Raw genomic sequence first — 21,116 nt, 5'->3', positions numbered from 1 at the left:
GCCCCTTTTTCCCCAAATGTATCCGATAAAAATCTTGAGATAGCTATTAAGTTATAAATTGTTCAAAAGTCAGATAACAAAAATTCAGGTGTCGACACAGCCCGCCAGGACCCGGTGGCAGGCGTTTTAAGTTATGCCCTGGGGCATATATGGTTCTTATGAAAGGCATGATCATATAAACTTCAGAGAGGTCTCATTTGTTTGGAAATTGAAAGTTTGAGCTCACTTTTTAATAGTCAAAAGAGATCCGAAGGCAACTAGTCCCCTCTCCCCATGCCCTCTCTTTCTAAACCTATCTGATGAAATTTTTGAGATAGACATTTTGTTAAAAATAGTTCAGAGGTCGGAAAGAAAACTCCGGTGTCCCCCCAGGGCCTGGGAGACGGCGTTCTAAGTTATGCCCTATGCCCTAAAGGCATGTATTTATCTTATGAAAGGGATGCTCGTATAAACTTCATAGAAGGCTCATTTGATTGGAAATTGACAGTTCTAGTTCTCTTTTTAAGAGTCAAGAGATTTAAGGGCAACTAGCTCCCCCCCGTCCCTTTTTCCCCAAAGCTATCCACTACAAATTTTGAGATAGCCAGTTTTTTTAAAATTGTTAAAACATTAGATAACAAAAACTCCGGTGTCAACCCAACCCCCCAGGGCCCGGGGGGTAGGCGTTGTAAGTGTTGTCCTGGAGGCGTATATGGTTTTTATAAAAGGGATTCTCGGATAAACTTCAGAGAGAGGGTTATTTGATTGGAAAATGAAAGTTCTAGTTTACTTTTTAAGAGTCAAAAGATATCCGAGGGCAACTAGCCCCGCCCCCACACACTCTTTTCCCCAAGCCCATCTGAAATTTTTTTTCAAATAGCCATTTCATTAAAAATAGTTCAAAGGTCAGATAAGATAAATAAAAGTTCGAATAGGGATAAAATCCTTTTAATAGACACTGATAATGAAAACAGTGATGGAAATTCAAAAAATACCAGATATTTCGGTCACATGTGCAGTGACCGTCATCAGTAGCAAAGTTTTACTACTGATGACGGTAAAGTTTTACTACTGATGACGGTCACTGCATATGTGACCGAAATATGTTACTTACAGCTGCAGAAAGAAAAAGACAGGATCCCAGGCAGAAATATGGCATTTTCGTTAGAGAATTTTAATACCCAGGTCGGCAGAAATAGTTATAGATGGTATCCTAGCCAGGGTAAATTTGGTGTAGGAAAAAAAAAATAGTAACGGTTATCCTGCAAGTTGTCGGTATAACAATCTAATTATAAGTAAAACAGTTTTTGTGCATAAAATGCCCGATAATTTACCATGGTATTCACGTGATGGTAAGACGGCTAACATTATTGATTATGTTATTGTATACCGAGGACTAGTAGGATCGATGAAAGATACTAGGGAATATAGGAATGCTGTTATTGATTTTAAAATTGAAGATCGCCATTTTTTAGTGTCTAGGGTTAATCAAAAGAGGATATTTTAGGAAAGGAAACTACCTTCCAAGAAGTTGTGACGTTGATAAATTTCAGCATGAGGATTTGAGAGAAATTTTCCGAGAGCGGCGGGTTCTTTTGCCAATACGCTTGCTTGCCATGAATTTTTTATTCGAGCTGGTGGCATACACAAGACATAGGTAAATTTTATTTTGAAAAGGCTAGGTGGTAAAGATTATAAGAAGCTATTTTAAAATAATACATTATAAGGTAGGCAATGCATTATTAAAATAATGGGTGAAAATTGAAATATCTTTTTAGTGTCTAGAAGATACACTCTCTTAGAATCAAAGATCTCAAAACCAGTATTTATACAGGTAGCCAAGTCAATCTTACTCTTTCAAAGCAGATACCTCTCAGTCTTTTAACCAATGAAATGTTCAGACACTGTTATGCGCAAATCATAAAAAGAAATGTTAATTTGAACATAATTGTCTGTTGTAGTTTCCATAATTTTGTTACTAAATATATTTTCATCGTAGTTGGGTATATTTCAGTGTGACTAACTTCACTTCTGTAGTGTGGTTGCTATAGCATGTAGCCTAAGCACCATAATTTCTATAATCATTTTGGAAATCTGCTTTCATTTTATAGTCTTGGCTTTATTGTCTTAACTTGTGCTCCTGGCCTCCCCCAGGCAGCTCAGCGTGTCCCCAGGTGGCGATAGGGGAACGCTCTATGAATATATAGGGTACCTCCATAGGAGGCACGGACCAAGGGGAGACCTTATCCCTGGGGGGTCCATAATAGGAACTGGGGCACACTCAATAGGGCCCACTGGTGTGTCCACAAGTCCCATGAGTTACAAACCTTCTCACAGTAATAGGTTAAATTGCGTGGTGATGCAGAACACCATCGTGGGAGGATCCTCTATAGGAGGACAACTGTGGCAGGGCGTAAGATTCAGATCTATGGACAAGGGCTGCCTCGACCTTTTCGGGGTACCTGCAAGACTGTGGACCTCGCGGTCAATTCTATTCCCACTTGAGGAGCGGCGCCCCTTGAGGAAATTATAGCCTAGTAAACGACACAGCATTCGCACGGGATTCTGATCAATGGATAATTCTTCTGGGCTTGGTATGTTTTGACGGGCGTCTTCGGGCTGAAAAACCTCTTCCTAGCTAATTTATTTACTATGGACTGCATCCTCGTAGTAGCATAATTTTTGTAGGTATGAATATATAATGAGTCGGAGGTAATAGGCTTGATATTGTCTGTGCAGGATTTCGACTCTTGTTGATAGAAGAGCATCGCCGAGTGAACCATGTTCTGACCAAGATGGGCCCAGGATTGCAGAAAGCCTCCATTCATGGAGGTCCCAGGGACTTCTTGCTGTCTGGTTCTAAGCCGGCTTAAGCACTTCGGTGTAGACTTGAGAACATATGTGATCCCCGTCCTGCACTGGTATCCGGTCATCATTGCTTTTCCTGAGGCCAAAATAATTTCAATGATTTAAAGAGCATCAAAATTGGAACTTAGATTGTTACGACGTTAAAAAATGACTATCGTAGCGACATTTTGACAGACGAATTTAGACAATTTGAACCGGACTTATTAGGAGTTTCAGAAACTCATAGGTATGAAGCGTGAAATTAGGTGATATAGAATTTGTTTACTCAGGCAGGAAGGATGGGGCACATAGACAGGGAGTAGGGCTCATGATGAATAAGGAAGCTGCTAAGTCTTGTTCAGGCTGGGAAGGTATTAATAATAGAATACTAATTGCTCATTTTATGACTAAAAATTTCAGGGTATCACTTATAGTAGTATATGCCCCTGTAGAACCGACTGATGGAGATACTAGTGACTCAGATGGATTTTGCTTACACTTACAGGAGCAAATAGACCGAGGTAGAAATATGATGTTTTACTAAGAGATTTTAACGCCCAGGTCGGTAGAAATAGAGATAGATGCTATCCTATTTTAGGTAAATTTGGTGTAGGAAAAGAAAACAGTAATGGATACAGACTTTTGCAATTCTGTAGGTATAACAATCTAGTTATAACCAATACGGTGTCTGGTCATAAGTAAACATGGTATTCACGTGATGGTAAAACAGCAAGCCATTCTGATTATATTATAGTAAACCGAAGACCGATAGGATCAATACAGAATACTATGGTATATAGGAGTGCCGTTATTAATTTTAAAAGTAAAGATCGTCATCTATTAGTGTAAAGGGTTAATTTAAAGCTGAAATTTCGGAAGGGAAACTGCCTTCCCGGAAGTTATAATGCTGGTAGACTCCAGGATGAGAATTTGAGAGAAACTCTCCAGGAACAGTTGAATACTAAACTTCAGAGTTTAAAATTTGATAATGTGGAAGATGGTTAGAATAATTTTAGAAAAATAATTTGTGAAGTTGCTGAAGGTGTCTTTGGGAGGAAAGCTAGGACTGCAGCTAAGAATCATAGGCAGCGCGCTAGCGCGGCCTAAGTAAAGAACGATGTGGGCAAAATGAGTTGTTTTTTTTTTTGTTTTTTTTTTCTCCCTACCCGGGCACTTCGTATCGAAGGAGTTGTCGTAAAAAGTTCGAGAAGGGCTCATTAGATTGTAAATTGGAGTGGCTAGTGACCTTTTTAATAGTCGAAAGTGATTGGAGGGCAACTAGCCCCCCCCACGCAAATCATTCCCGCAAACACATTAAATAAAAATTTTGAGATATCCATTTTGTCAGCGTAGTTTATTTTCAGATAGAAAATATCTTTTTGAGAAGGACACTCCCCCACAACCCTCGGGGCAAGGGTTTTATGTTATGCCCTGGAACATATAAGGTTTTTATAGAAAGCGTTGCCGTAGAAACTTCAAAAAAGGCTCATTCAATTGGAAATTTAAAGGGCTAGTGCCCTTTTAATAGTCGAAAGTTATTGGAGGGCAACTAGCCCCCCCCCCCCGCCCATCATTCCCCCAAACATATTTAACCAAAATTTTTAGATATCCGTTTTGTTCAGCTTAGTTGATTTCCAGATAGAAAATATGTTTTTGAGGAGGACACTCCCCTACAACCATCGGGGCAAGGGTTTTAAGTTACGCCCTGGGGGCATATAAGGTTTTTATAGAAGGCGTTGTCGTAGAAACTTCAAAAAAGGCTCATTCGATTAGATATTCAAAGGGATAGTACCCTTTTTAATAGTCGAAAGTGATTGGAGGGCAACTAGCCCCCCCCCCAACTATAAAGAACGATGTGGGCACAATGTGTTTTTTTTCTCCATACCCGGGCACTTCGTATCGAAGGAGTTGTCGTAGAAACTTCAAAAAGGGCTCATTCGATTGGAAATTGCAGTGGGTAGTACCCTTTTTAATAGTCGAAAGTGATTAGAGGGCAACTAGCCCCCCCCCACGTCCATCATTCCCCCAAACACATCCAATCAAAATTTTGGGATAGCCATTTTGTTCAGCGTAGTTGATTTCTAAATAGAAAATATGTTTTTGAGGAGGAGATTCCCCCACAGCCCTCAGGGCAAGGGTTTTAAGTTATGCCCTGGGGGTGTATAAGGTTTTTAAAGAAGATGTTGTCGTAGAAACTTCAAAACAGGCTCATTCGACTGGAAATTCAAAGAGCTAGTGCCATCTTTTATAGTCGTAACTGATTGGAGGGTAACTAGCCCCCCCCCAGGCCCATTATTTCCCCAAACACATCCAATCAAAATTTTAGATAGCCATTTTGTTCAGCATAATTGATTTTCAAATAGAAAATACATTTTTGAGGAGGACATTCCTCCAAAACCCTCATGGCAAGGGTTTTAATTTATGCCCTGGGGGCATATAAGGTTTTAAAGAGGGAGCTGTCAAAGAAACTTCTAAAAAAGTTCATTCGATTGGAAATACAAAGGGTCCGTGCCCTTTTTAATAGTCGAAAGTGGTCGGAGGGCAACCAGCCCCCCCCCCACACACACCCATCATTCCCCCAAACACATCAAATAAAAATTTAGAGCTACCCATTTTGTTCAGCGTAGTTGATTTCCATATAGAAAATATATTTTTGAGGAGGACACTCCCCCACAGCCCTCAGGGCAAGAATTACAAGTTATGCCCTGGGGGCATATAAGGTTTTTATTGAAAGCTTTGTCGTAGAAACTTGAAAAATGGCTCATTCGATTGGAAATTCAAAGGGCTAGTGCCCTTTTTAATAGTCGAAAGTGATTGGAGGGTAACTAGCCCCCCCCACCCCACGCCCATCATTTCCCCAAACACATCCAATCAAAATTTTGAGATAGCCATTTTGTTCAGCGTAGTTGATTTCCAGATAGAAAATATATTTTTGAGGAGGACATTCCCCCACAGCCCTCAGGGCAAGGGTTTTAAGTTATGCCCTGGGGGCATATAAGGTATTAAAGAAGGCGTTGTCGTAGAAACATCAAAAAAAGTTCATTCGATTGGAAATTCAAAGGGCTAGTGCCCTTTTTAATAGTCGAAAGTGATTGGCGGGCAACTAGCCCCCCCCCCCCCCCCACACACACCCATCATTCCCCCAAACACATCAAATAAAAATTTAGAGCTAACCATTTTGTTCAGCGTAGTTGATTTCCATATAGAAAACATATTTTTGAGGAGGACACTCCCCCACAACCCTCAGGGCAAGAATTATAAGTTATGCCCTGTGGGCATATAAGGTTTTTATTGAAATCTTTGTCGTAGAAACTTGAAAAATGGCTCATTAGATTGCAAATTAAAAAGGCTAGTGCTCTTTTTAATAGTCGAAAGTAATTTGAGGGCAACTAACCCCTATCTCAAGCCCACCTTTTCCCCAAACACATCCAATCTATATTTTAGATAGCCATTTTATTCAGCGTAGTTGAAAGTTTTGGAAATTAGGTCTTTAAGGATGACAACCCCTCCCCCCCCCCCCACAGCCCTCAGGGCAAGGGTTTTAACTTATGTCCTGGGGACCTATAAGGTTTTTATTGAAAGCGTAGAAACTTCAAAAGGGCTCATTCAATTGGAAATTGAAAGGGTTAGTGCCTTTTTTAATAGTTGAAAGTGATCGGAGAGCGACTAACGCCCGTCTCATGCCCACCATTTTCCCAAACACATGTAATCAAAATATTGAAATATCTATTTTGTGCAAAATAGTTGAAAGTTTTGTAAATAAGGTTTTTTGGAATGATAGCCCCCTCAATGCTTTCAGGGCGGCGTTTGTACGCTTTGCCCTGAGGGGGTAATAGGGATATACAGGAATTGGTCGGAACAATTTTTAAGAGAACTCATTGATTGACACGAAAATTGCCCTTTCTAATAGTCAAATGTGAGTAGAGTAATTAACCCCCCTCCTACGCTCACCATTTTCCCAGAAACATTCAATCAAAGTATAGAGATAGCTATTTTGTTCAACCCAGTTGAAAGTTGTGGAAATTATGTATTTAAGGATGAAAAACCCCCCAGAGCCCAAAGGTCAATGGTTGTAAATTTTGCCCTGGTGGCATATAAGGTTATTATAGACAGAGATGTCGTAAAACTTCAAAAGGGGCTTATTCAATTCCAGATTAAGATGGCTTGTGCCCTTTGTGATAGTCGACAGTGATTAGAGGGCAACTAACCCCCCTCTCACGCCCACCATTCCTCAAAACAAATCCAATCAAAATTTTTAGATAACAATTTCTTTCAACGTATTAGAATATTCAGGAAATTAGGTATTTGAGAATGACCCCCCCCCCAGCACTCAGGGCAAGGGTTGTACGTTATGCCCTGTGGGAATATAAGATTTTTATTGAAAGTTTTGTCGTAGAAACTTCAAAAGGGCTCATTTGATTGGAAATTGAAAGGGCTAGTGCCATTTTTATTAGTTGAAAGTGATTGGAGAGCGACTAACACCCCTCTCATGCCCACCATTTCCCCAAACACATCCAATCAAAATTTTGAGATAGCCATTTTGTTTAACGTAATTGAAAGTTCTGGAAATTAGGTCTTTGGGGATGACACCACTCTCACAGACCTTAAAGTAAGGGTTGCAATTTATGCCCTGGGGGCATATAAGGTGTTTATAGAAAGCGTTGTCGTTTCCGAAAGGGCTCATTCGATTGGGAATTGAAATGCCTTGTGCCCTTTGTAATAGACGAAAGTGATTGGAAGGCTTGACATTTTTATAGTAAAGATCGATGTGGGTATAATGTATTATTTTTTGTTGTTGTTGTTGTTTAGACCAGGGCACTTCGTATCAAAGGAGTTGTCGTGGGAACTTTGAAAAGGGCTTATTCAATTGAAAATGGAAAGGGCTGATGCCCTTTTTAATAGTCGAAAGTGATCGGAGGGCAACTAATCCCCCTTCCACTACCACCCTCCCATTTGCCCAATATTTTTAAAAACTAAGTGTTGCCTTAAGATTAAATCAAAATGCACTTTCTTAATGCTAAATCCCAATAAGGCTTCTCGGAAATATTCAAAGAACGACTGAGGGTACTAAGTTCAAACTTTCGGGGCGACTTAAAATTTAACCAAAATCAAAAGAGCGTAAGTGTATCCAAGCTGTCAAAGAAAGTATACAGATTTTTTTGTGAATGGTATCAAGTTTTCCATTTCAGGTCAACTAGAGGAGGTATGAACTAAATTAAACAGTACAATTTGTGTCCAGATTTTTAAAAGGGTGTATGTTGTTAAAAATTGCTGAAAAATTTTCTCCAGCATACACATACCAGGCCAAAATATTAAATCTTAAAAAACGAAAAGATTTAAAGTATTTTTTTCTTTTTCCCTGAAAAGACTATGTCAATATAAAACGAACAGAAATTAATTAAAAAAAACTTTTTCCACAAAATAAGTTTTTCAAAGAAAAGTAAAGAACTCCCTTTAACAAGAAATGAGCAAAAATAAAATCAAATAATCTACCAAGTGTGAAACTAACACAAATCAGCATCGGTAAATAAATGAAACTCAAAACAAACAGAAATTACAATAATTAACCAAGTCAAACTCCAAACGAGCAGAAATTAACATAAGTTGGGCGCAAAACCCCAATGCCTTCCCATGCCCAGAACAAAGTTTGCACTTTACTGAAAAATACAAATGAATAAGCATTGTCAGTTTAATATAAATATACTGAAATTTAATAACTAAAATGTTAATATTATTTGATTTATTAAAGTTATAAAAGTAAAAACATTTATATTTTTTCAGTAAAATGTAAATTTTGTTCTCGTCTTGGGAAGGCATAGGGGTTTTGCGCCCAACTTCTGTTAGTTTCTGCTCGTTTTGAGTTTGACTTGGTTAATTATTGTAATTTCTGTTTGTTTTGGGTTTCATTTATTTATCGATGCTGGTTTGTGGTAGTTTCACACTTGGTAGATTATTTGATTTTATTTTTGCTCATTTCTTGTTAAACGGAGTTCTTTACTTTTCTTTGAAAAACTTATTTTATGGAAAGTTTTTTTTAATTAATATTAGTGAAAAAGCTTTATGTTTAATGGAAAGGAGAAAGGATTTGCACAAGAATTATCTGAGTGATAGATCATATGAAAACAAAAGAAATGTAAAGAAAGTGGAGAAAACATTAAAATATTAACTAAGAAGGTGTGAAGTGGAGGCCATGGATAAAATTGCCGAGGACCTGGAAGATGCGGCTAGACAGCATAATAGTAAAATATTGTTCGTAAACGACGACAGATAATAAGGGGGTGGTTTAATCAAAACTTTCTAACTCAAGGGTATAAACTGTGGTCCAACTTTCGATAGAGGAACCGCGAATAAGAGCAGCCCAGAATGTAGTTAGGAAGTTATAAGCCATAATGGTTATACAAGAAAAACCGAGATAGAGTTGCAGATATAGAGGAAAATGAAAAAGTTTGTGATACCTCGGATGTGAAAGAAGATTTGTTTCATGAGAAAGAATTAGTGACAGTACTAAAAAGATTAAAAAACAGTGAGGCTCCAGGTGCTGATAGGGTGGTAAATGAGTTTTTAAATATGATTGTTATGAAGTTAGAGATAAGTTACTGAAGATTATGAATATGATTTTTGAAAAAGGGGAAGTACTTAACGATTTTAGGAAAACCTTAATTAAGCCATTTTATAAGAAAGGTGATAAAAGTGAGTGTGGTAATTATCGAGCCATTAGTCTGGTCTCTGTAGGTAGCAAATTACTTAGTAATATGATACTTTTTAGACTGAGAGATGCCGTAGACAAAGTTTTAAGAGAAGAACAGTGCGGTTTTAGAAAAAGTAGAGGATCTGTCAACCAAAATTTCACCCTTAGGTCAATAATTGAGAAGTTCCTGAGTTATCAATCACCCTTAGTCCTTAGTTTTATAGATTATGAGCAAGCGTTTGATTTTGTTCATTGTAGAGCTTTAGTAAAGGTTTCATCCTTGTATGGTATACCAGACAAATACATTAAAGTAATTAGTACTATGTACAAGAATAACACTGCTACAGTTAAGGTAGGAAATAAGGCTAGTAGTTGGTTTTGTATCAAATCAGGAGTTGAGCAGGGTTGTGTTCTATCCCCCTTTATATGGATAATTCTGATGGACTTGGTCTCGAGGAGCACAGGGAAGGCAATAGGAGACCACAGAATCAAATTGGGAAGAAAAACTTTCCTGGACTTAGGTTATGCTTATGATTTAACCATCCTAGATGAAAGTGTGAGCAAAATGAAAGAGGTTTGCGAGTTCAGGGAGCTAGAATAGGTTTGAATATTAATGTTAAGAAGACTAATTCACTAAGGCTAGGAATAAGTGAAGATGAAAAGGTGACATTGGGTAATGGAAACATTGATCAGGTGGACAGCTTCACTTACCTTGGTAGTATTATTAGTAAAGATGGTGGGAGCAGTGAAGATGTTAAAAGTAGAATAGCCAAGGCTCAGGGTGTTTTTTCACTGTTAAAAAAATTTGGAAGAATAGGAAGATAAATCTGCAAACCAAGAATAAAATATTAGAAGCTACAGTGATGACAGTATTCAAATATGGCTCTGAAGCATGGGCGCTTCGAAAAGCGGATGAAGATTTGCCAAATAACACAAAAAAAGCGATATTGAATAAGAAAACCAATTTATTTCTTCTTTCTAGTCTGCAATCCAAGAAGAGTCAATAAATATGAAGAGAGAAATGGTTACCAGAAGTCCTGACGGTCAAATCCGCATCCGATCTCATGATTTTGTCTTTTATGCACTCTCAACCGGAGAGCACGTCTGGTGGACTAAATCTTTAACAATCGTCAAAAGGGAAGACGGGACACTAGAGTAAGTTGTTAATATATTTGTATGTCTGTTCTATCTGTCCAGAGTCTTATTAGCCAATTTTATTCTCCAGAAATTTTTTCTCTCTTTGCTATGATTTTTTCTTGTGTTATTGTTATTTTATAACTTGAAAAATTAAAAAAAAACTTTCTTTTTCATCACTCACCAATTGTTTTCTTCTGATAATACGACATTGACTGACGAAAGAGGCAAATTTTAGGCGCTTTTCGTGACGAAGCTTTCTCAAAATGGGGAGAAGGGCTAGCCAATTATAAATACTCAAAGATGGATAAAAAATTCTCCTAAAAGAATTTTTAAGCTGGGGCAAAAAATACGAACGAGTTTCTCACTTGGTGTGAAACTGATTGGCTGGACCTTACAGTATAAATATTAAATGGAAACTAGTGACTCTTTTACTCACCCTTAGGCTCCCTGTGTTCACAGTTTTCTTTTTTTTTCTCCCTTATGCCGTGAAGACTACTTGGTATCCTTGTGGCACTATCTGCCTTTTCTTTGCTAACAAGAATTTTTCCTTATATGTTCTTTCATCTTAATCCTACTTCATTTTTCCCTTCCCTATAAAATCCACGCTTCAATTTAATAACTGCAAGTTGACTTTAGAGGAATGTACCTAAAACAAATAATATCTCTTCCCTCTCTCTCTCTCTCACTCTTTCACTCTCTCTCTCTCTCTTCCCTCTCTCTCTCTCTCTCACTCTTTCACTCTCTCTCTCTCTCTCTCTCTCTCTCTCTCTCTCTCTCTCTCTATCTCTCTCTCTCTCTCTCTCTCCCTCTCTCTCTCTCTCTTACTCTCTCTCTCTTACCCTCTCTCTTTCTCTCCATATTTTACTGTGAAAGTCATCAAATTGTACCCCCTGCCCCTTCTTCCGAAAATCAAGATCCTGAATCTGGCACTGCCTCGTGTGGGAGTGCTAACATTCTGTGTTATATTTTGTAATCAAAATTATTGGTCAATATCTTAATCTTTTATAATAAATTGAATTAGTTTCAAAGTAAAAATGAATATTTTCAGACCAATGTCAATTACAGTATTAACTCTAATAATATCATAACTAGTAAGCGATTAGCCTTTAAAAAAGCTTTACATAAAATAAAAGTTTGAAATAACATTCATTATTGTATTTTTTATTCAGTTACCCTTTCATCTTTGCTTGGAAAGGGTCTTCTTCTTTTAGTTTCAGTGTTTGTTTTAAGGTTTGGTAATATCAGCATTTCAGTATATCAGCAGTGCATCAGTGCTGATGACAGTCACTGTGTATATGATCAAAATATTCAAAGATTTTTTCATTGTTTTTCACTGTTTAATAAAAGGGTTTATCCCTATTTGAACTGCTATTTGTGCGATATTGTCCTGTGTTCTTTTATTTGTATTTTTTATTAGTTTATTCTGCACTAAAGATGGTTAAGTGGAGGCTTATGGGTCCTTAAAAATAGATAAAAAAAGTATTTATGGAAACCTAGATCATAAGTTGCCATATCTGGGGGAATATGGTTCCCTGGCTGGTAAGAAAGAATTATGATAGCTTAAAATTTTTAAGCTAGAAATGTAGCTATTTAATTTCACACCCTTCCCCCATGGTTTGAGTGCTTGCACCTCTGATAATTTATAACCGACATTTAAGCTTATTAGTTTTATCCAATTTTGAGTCAATAATGTGTAGATGCTGGTCCAAATATCAATAACTATCTGTTGGAACATCTTTTCAAAAATTTGTCCACACTCTCTGAACCAGTAATAAATATTGTGTTCTTAGTCAAAACGGAAAAGGACGGTCCTGCTAACAACACGTTTTTTTTGTTTTTTTTTTACTCCCATGGCCACAAGTGGTGCAAAAATTGTCCTTTCGTGGTGCCTCCTTACAGTCTCACATTCCTTATAAGCTTCTTTTCAAGGTATTGACGGCCGAATAAAAGGTGGTTTTTTTTTTTTTTTTTTTTTTTTTTTTTTTTTTTTTTTTTTTTTTTTTGTTCTCAACAGAAGAAGTAAACCAGCCTTAAAATAGAAAACCCTTACAAACTCTACCAAATTTTATTGCTTCTGATATCTAAAAAATATAACGGGTTTTCAATAAGAATGCTGTAATATAGCTATTGTATAATATATGTAGGCCCCCAGATTTTCTTGAGGCCCATTCTGATGGTCTGAATGTTAATCTGGTCCTTGCCAGGTTTCTGTAGACACTATCTGTTTATTGAAACAACTTACTAGTAATACATCATGCTCAATTGTACTAAGGGCAATAATGGGTATTTTATCGAAACTTTGGTTATGAGGGTCATAATCGGTTGTGTGGTTATTCCACCTCGTATCGGTTGTGAGGTAGATTTGGAGCTCGTATTGGAATTAATAATATTTTTGACATCGGCAAATAACCATTCTAGATGGAATAAAGATTTCATAGTTCTTTTAAAAAATGTAAATAGTCTTATAGAACAAAACATAAAGTTTCAAAAGGAAATTCTATTGCTTCTTCAACTCTGTGCTTTTGAAAATTGACTTACTAAGGGTATCGCGGAGCTCTCACATAGCTACGGAGTACATAATAGTCTGACTTAGAACCCATTTTTTGGGACACTTCCAGATGAATAAATATCTATCTGACAGTCTGACCAACAATCCATTTATTAGAACATTTCCAGATGAATTTTTCATTTCAGAATATTTGATAGAGGAAGTGTTGGAAATGCAAATTTTTATTTGAAATCTTGTGCAAGGACTGCTAGTTTAACTTTACAGATTCCAAGCCTTCACCTGACAACGTAGTTGAAGTGCAACAATCAAAAGAAGCATTTTTATTTTCGGCATAACCACATAGACACGAAACGAGTTCATTATGACGGTGCTAAAGTAGCTGTTAGACTTAATGGTCAAGAAGCTTCATTAGATGAAAACGGCAAACTTGAGCTTCTACCGTAGATTTGTGTTTCCTTGGAGTCTATTCTACTTGCTCTTTTCCATAATTCGCGTGTTTTACTTCTCATATTTTACTTCTCGTTTTTTATTTCTCATGATTCTCGTATTTTATTTTTCGCTTATTTACTATATTTTCTTTGCTCCTCTTCTTTCCTATATTCATTTTTACAAAATTTAATGCTCACGAATAGGTTGTATGATTTGAATGTGGTTACGCTTCTTCTTTTAACTGTTTAATATGTAGATTCAATATTCAAATTGGATGTTCTGTGTAGAAGGATAAATACTTGATGTATAAATGAAGCATAATAGAGCTATACACAATAATATAACTTCGATAGTTCTATGTTGCTGTGATTAGAAAAATTTAAATTGAACAGAGAAAAAAAACAGCAGAGTGCTAAAGAATTAAGTTTAGAGAGACTCAGTCCTTGACAAAGAAGCAAGACAAATAACCAGCATTGAATTTAATTCCTCAGTAGTCGATTTATTTGTGTAGTAGCAACTACCCACCATCTATTGCCTATTTGCTTGAATTTCAAGATTGGTTTTATTACTAATAATTGCCTATTTTCCTAAAAACCATGGATTACTTGCAAAACCTCAACCATTCATATTAATGTGAAATGGTTTTTGTGAAACGATTTTTCACCGTATGCAATAATTGGCCACGTATTTTTACTATTGTTTAAATTTTTAAGTTCTAGTCCAGTGACTGTTTTTGAAGCCTTAAAATGTTCGAAGTTTTGTTGAAAAAACTATTTTTGTCTTTCTTGTTTATTGGTCCCTAAAGTTGGTATATTCTGGAATCCAATTTATTCTATTCAATTTTTCATAATAATTCAATAAAGTTTTGGGAATTTATTGCGTATGGGAATTTGTATTGGGATTTTCGCAAACCAAGTGAAACTTATGGCAAATAGAAGTTACAATTTTACTTGTTAATTGAATAAAGCTAGGTAATTTATTGCGTATAATAATTTGTTTTAGTATTTTAATTTATTTATTGTGGATTCATTCCTGTATGAAATTTTGAAAATTGGACTTATTAATGAATTATTTGAGGAACTTGTTTTTCCCAGTTAACAAAAAAACATTTCAATATATGAATTGCTCTTGCTTTAGAATTGGGTAAATTTTTAGCTCGATGAACTAACTATCAGCATACCTAAAATTTGCAGTCTGTTTTTCGGTGCAGTCTGTGTGCAATCTGCATACCTAAAATTTGCAGTCTGTTTGGGATTGTTTTTCAAATTTCAGTTATTTTGAGGTTCACTTTAGCTCATTATATTGTTTGATCAGGCTATTATATATAAATTTAAGTAAGGCCACTTTCCTTGTCATAATCTCTTGCAAACTTTACGATAATAGCGCCACATAGTCCTAACTTTTAGTTGATTTCTAATTTTTTACTATTTTAGCGTTTTTTTTTCTCCGCTTTAGATTCAACGAGCTAGCTATCAAATCCCTGCATTCCTACTTTCTCAATTTTCAAATATCCTCGTCCCCTTAAATGTCATACTTATTGAATTTGCTTTGTTCCTATTTCACGAATTCCCTTTTGTCTTACCTATCTTTTTTTTTCTCGACTAGAAAGTTACTGAGCTAGGTATCAGATATCCAATATTTTATTTTGTAAATAATTGTAGAGGTTTTGACGCCTATCTGAGTATAGGTTTTTCCCTTGTTTTATCTTGAAACTAGAATTTTGATTTCCCTTAGACATGAAGCATAACCACTTCTATTACTTGTTGTTTGAACTCTGAAATCTTCTTTTGACCAACTAGTTTCCCTCTTTTGCCAAAAAGATTTGTTTGCAGTTACTAATTTGTTATTCTTCACTTTTTTATACGATTTTGGAAAATTGTTGACTTATATTTGGATTTTATCGTTGAAATTTATAATTTAATATATCATTATTTTTGTATAAGAGTCTTTGTTTCCTTTTTATTAGCTAGACACACTGAGGGTATAAAAGTGTACAGGGTGGGGGTAAAAAGTGACAAATTTTAGTAAATATTTTACAATCTTTTGCAAAATATTCTTTGATACAGTTTGATGATTTAAAAATTAGGAAAGAGTCATCAAAAATTGTACCCCAAAAAATTAATAGAAATTTTAATTCTCCCAGAATAAGCTTAAAGCTAGAATTTCGAGTTCGATGAAGCTTTTGATTCTCTACAAAACTGAGCAAGCTGCATTTGAGGATAACCTATATGAAGCCTTTTTTTTGAAGATGACAATTGGAAACTTTGTTCTAACGAGAGCAATCTCTTGGTAGGGCTTGTATTTCCAGTGTTATTATCTGATTGATATTATTTAGAAGTCCTCTTTTGTCGAATATATTTTGCCTGAAGTGTTGCACAGAAGAACCATATTAATTTTCAAATTCTAGTAAATAGCTCCAGTTGAGATGAATTAGTTTCACTTGTGAGAAGTAATCGCGTAATCCTATTCTGAAAATTCGCTCATGAGCTCCTTTTTGTAATGAATGAAATAAAAAAAATTAAGATTTTCCAACTGAAAGTAAGGAGCAACATTAAAACTAAAAATCGACAGCAATTATCCCTATATGAGGTGACCTGTCTCCTTAATACCCCTCTCTTCTCGCTCAAGTTTTGTAAGTACTTTTAAAAAAGGTTCTGATTCTAGTTACACGGCCCTTGTGTTTCAGGAATCGTTCTTAAAAATTGGGACAAAAGGTCGAACTCTAGTGTAAGGAATGGGGTATTTAGGAGGGAGCAGCCCCCCACCTATACGGAATAATTTCTGTTAGCTTTAAGTTTTCTTTCCGTAGAAAAACTTTTTTTTTTCATTTCTAATTCGGATATTACCAGAAAATCCACCCCCTCCGTGGAAAATCCCCCTCCCAAAAAATCCTCCATAGGAAGTTCCTCCCGCGTAAAATTCTTCCCCCTGGAAATTACCCTCGGACAATTCCATCCTCGCTGTAAATTCCCACAGAAAATTTCTTGATTACGGTTCCACCTAAAAAATACTCCTTGGCGTAGTTTCATTTGAAGATAGACTAGTTTCTATTAAATTTTGATCGTTTTTCAGGTTATGGTGGAATTCCCCCTGTGTGGAAAATATTCCTCGGAAATCCCCTCCTCCCAATTGAAATTTTTTCCCGCGGAAAATTTCCTCATGAGAATTTTTCCTGGTGATATTCCTTCCATGGAGAGTTTCCCCGTGGGAAATCCCCCTCCCCACGTAAAAATTTCCCGGATAATTTTCTCCTGAGCATCTCCACATATAAAATGGGGTCGCCAACGAGAAAAATAAGACAAATAAAGCAAATTTTATATATGAATTCCTGCAAATTCCCCCGTGTAAAATTTCCCCTGGAAAAATCGCCCCCGAAAGCTTACATCCCAATGGGAAATTCTCCCTGTATGAAATCCATCCTCATAAATCCCCCCCCCCCCTCGCTCTGAAAAATGTCGGTATACTTCCTAATAACAAATACTATTTGTAAACAATGGACAAATATCATGACTTGCGACCTTTCTTCTGGGGGGTCACGTTGTCCCCGAAAACATAGTTATTGGGCCTTTCAACTATACTGAATAAACTGGCTATCTCAAAATTTTCATCAGACAACTTTGTGGGGAAATGGCGTGGGAGGGTGGCTAGTTGCCCTTCAATTTTTGGTTACATAAAAAGGGCACTGGAACTTTTAATTTCCGTTCAAAGGAGTCCTCTGTCAATCTTCTAGGACTATTGGTAGAAAATTTATAGAAAATCCACATTTTTAAAGATGGGAGTTTGACAACTATATAGTAGTTTTTTCTAACACGCTGAATCTCATGGTGCAATTTTCAATAAGATTCTTGACTTTTGAGGGATGTTTCTCCCCTTTTAAGAAAATCTGGCCAATATTCTCATACTTGTAACTTTTGATGGGTAATATTAAATTTAATGAATTTTATATGTTTGGAATCAGCATCAAAATCCAATCCTTTTGATGTATTTATTTTTATCAATATTCTGTTTTTTTAGAGTTTCGGTTACTTTTGGGCCCAGTCGGTCTTTATTTACAGTTCGTTACCTCGAACTGTTTGTATTATTACTGTTTTGATTTCTAGCCCATTTCATTTTTTAGTTACATAGTTCAAGTGTTACTAATTGCAAAAAGGCGGAGAAAAATATAGTTTTTTTTTCTTTTTTTTTTGGGGGGGGGGTCATTCTGTTGATTTTTATTCGATTGTCATACACCTAAATGCTTGGGGAGTACCTCATGTTCTCTCTTTCCCTTCAGTTAAAATGTAAAGTAGCTTTTCTGACGTGCTAAAACTGTATTTTTGCCTCCTGACGAGATCAATTTTTACACTTCTGTTAAATAATCCAAATTTCGAAGTTAAATTACTTTTTGCTCCAGTTTTGAATGGGTTTTAGTTTTTTGTGGCTTCTTAACTATTTTCTTTTTTCGTATTTTATCAAGGTTCAATAACTCTCTGCAATTGCTTTAGGTGTAAGTGTGACACATCTTGGAGTCATAAAATACTATGTCCTAGGGGGTGGAGGGGTAGGGGTCATGGTGAGTACTTGGAAAGCTGTTTAGGACCTTAGTCAGAACTGTTGATCTATTCCTGAAATTCATCTAGCCCAAGAACTTGCCAAGTGAACAAAAACTCACTAAACTGCTTTCTGGAACTTCAGAAATGCTCCTGAACTTCTGCAATGAAAGCACGGTTGCCACCAGAACGAAAAAAAATCACCTTTTTTACCATAAAAATCATCAAAAATAACCAAAAGAATCACCAAAGAAATCGGTGGTCAATAATAATAGGCTATACACCAATAAAACACGATGGAGATCTTGAGGTAAGGCATTCTGTTTTCAAATTCCGTCAATCGCTTCAAGAAGAAAGATAGTTTATACCAAAAAGCGGAATTTCAATGAAAAGCTGAAATTGTGATCTAAAATCTTTTTTTCTGGATATAAAAAAGAGGCTTTTTATTTATTTACCTACTCTTTTACATTTTACTTCGCATAATATCTTGTTTTTGCCTTTTTCTGGTTTTCTATTCAAACGAATGACCATGGTACTCGGCTTTTCCTCAGATTAAATAAAAAAAAAACAAGTTTTTTTAACTGAAAGTAAGGAACGCCGTTAAAACTTAAAATGAACAGAAATAATTCCGTGTATGAAAGGGGCTGTCCCCTCCTCAACGCTTCGCTCTTTACGTTAAAGTTTTTTATTGTTTAAAAAAAATAGAGTTGTGAGAAGAGTAAAACTTTAGCGTAAAGAGTGAGGTGTTGAGGAGGGGACAGCCCCTTTCATATACGGAATAATTTCTGTTCGTTTGGAGTTTTAACGTCGTTCCTTACTTTCAGTTACAAAAACTTGTTTTTTTATTTACTTTTTGAACGTTTTTGAATTAATGCAGGTTTTGATTTTGGCTCACCGTGCATGAATAATTAAAACAAAATTTGTATATTAATTTTACTTTTATTTGGTTAAATGGCTTTCTCTAAACTTGTTTAATTTTATTTACGAACTTTTTTATTAGTAATAAATATATTTAACTTACGAATTAACTTACGTAACGAAAACCTATATTCATAGATTTTTAATGCGTATATTAGGGGGTTCGCCCCCTGGTCAATACCTTGCTCTTTAAGCTAAGGTTTGAATTTTGTTCCAATTGTTTAAAAATGACCCCTTGATCACAAAGGCCGTTAATTAGAATAAATTGCTCTTATGAAAGTACTAAAAAATCTTTGGCTTAAAGAGTGAGGTATTGACTAGGGGGTAAACCCAATCATATACGTAATATTTTCTGTTCGTTTTAAATTTTTATGTTGCTCCTTACTTTCAGTTGCAAAACTTGTTTTTTTTATTTAATTTCTGATCTTTTTCTTTGATAATGATGGGAAATCCGACGCTCCCTTCATAGCAATGTCCCTTCCCCCATGAAAACTTCTTTCATGGAAAGATCCTGCCATATAACCCCCGACCCTCCCCCCTCTCTACCAGAAAAATCCCCCCTTAAAATGTCTGTATACTTCCCAATAACCAGTACTATATATTAACATTTGGTGAAATTTGTGACTTTCAGAGCTCCCCCCGGGGATTTTGGGGAATTAAGTTTTCCTAAAAGACGCATTTATCACATTGTCGAACATGTAAAACAAAATTACTGTCACGGAATTTTTATCACATACCTGTGGGGAAAAAATGAGCGTGGGAGGGGGCTTAGTTGCCCTCCATTTTTTCGCTTAAAAAGTGCACTAGAACTTTTAATTTCCGTACCAATGAGCCCTCGCACGATATTCTAGGACCACTGGGTCGATACGATCACCCCTGGAAAAAAAAAAAATGAAGACGCATCTGTGATCTTTCTTTTGGTAAACAAATACAAATTTCCACATTTTTGTAGATAGGTGCGTGAAACTTCTACAGTAGGGTTCTCTGATATGTTGAATATGATGTTGTGATTTTCATTAAGGTTCTTTAACTTTTAGGGGGTATTTCCTCCTTTTTTCTAAAATCAGGCAAATATTCTCAGGCGTAACTTTTGGTGCGAAAGGCTGAATTTAATAATACTTAAATATTTGAAATCAGAATAAAAAACTTATTCTTGTGATGTATCTATTGGTATTAAAATTCCGTTTTCTAGAGTTTCGGTTACCATTGAGCCGGGTCGCTCCTTACTTACAGTTCGTTACCACGAACTGTTTGATTGAATCTCGTTTGCTTTTGAACATTTTTTATTCCCGTGCTGGAATCCTTAATGGTAAACTTTAGCTTTAAAAAACAAAACAAAAAAAAAACACACACACAAATGGTGTAGATTTCCTATATATTTGCTTTCCTTTGGAAAATTGTCGTGGGTCAAGCCTAAGCTGTTTACCACATACAAAACCCATTATCTCTCTGAAGCATGTTTTACCTTGCTAAGTGACAAATGAGCTCTAACTTTAGTAATCTGGAACTCAATAGTGAGCTTGTTCACTAGGGACAAAATGTATCCAAGAAATAAATAGATCAATTTCACCTCTGGGCTCTTCGATCCCTTCAGTGAAGCATTTGCTGTTGGAAAACTATTTGACATCAAGCAATGAAAGTACAAAATAAGAGCCTCCTTTTTTTTGAAGAAAGAAAGGGTTTATTCATTAACAACATAACAAAACCTGAAACAAAGCTTTTTTAGTTAAATAATCACCCCACTAGGCCTATATATAAATTAACTTATGAAAGGTGACTAAAATTAAACACCAATAACAAAACAAGAAACGACAAAAAAAAAAACAAATAAAAAACCATTTGGTACCTCCCATCATCAATCCATCAAAAAAAAAAAAAATTAAAACAATTTAATTAACTTAATAAATAAAGAAACTAGAGAATTCCTCGCCCATCCTTTTCATAAACCGTAAAGCAATGGTGTTTCAACAAACCTCTGAACTTACTCAGGTTTGTTTCCTGTGTAATTTTATGTGGCAAAGTATTCCAGGCGCTAGAACAAACATGGCGCACAGAAAACTTTGGTTGTGTAGTAAATGTT

At 36.0% G+C, this 21,116-nt stretch overlaps 1 protein-coding gene across 1 annotated transcript in view; it reads left to right on the top strand.

The window, feature by feature from the left end:
• The window catches only part of LOC148949178 (uncharacterized), a 54,552-nt gene extending 39,061 nt beyond the window's left edge, over positions 1–15,491 (top strand). Inside the window, exons 5-6 of the mRNA XM_089092857.1 lie at positions 10,497–10,669; positions 13,346–15,491. Coding sequence (XP_088948983.1) covers positions 10,497–10,669; positions 13,346–13,451 — 279 coding nt within the window. The 3' untranslated portion in view covers positions 13,452–15,491. The remainder of the gene's footprint in view (positions 1–10,496; positions 10,670–13,345) is intronic.
• Positions 15,492–21,116: the final 5,625 nt, after the last annotated feature.

The sequence above is a fragment of the Artemia sp. Qi Xiang Cuo genome, chromosome 8 (genome assembly GCF_049724085.1).
Source record: "Artemia sp. Qi Xiang Cuo chromosome 8, ASM4972408v1, whole genome shotgun sequence".
In the NCBI taxonomy this organism is placed as follows: Eukaryota; Metazoa; Arthropoda; class Branchiopoda; order Anostraca; family Artemiidae; genus Artemia; species Artemia sp. Qi Xiang Cuo.
Note: the sequence above shows the minus strand (reverse complement) of the source record. Positions and strands in the feature narration are given on the sequence as shown.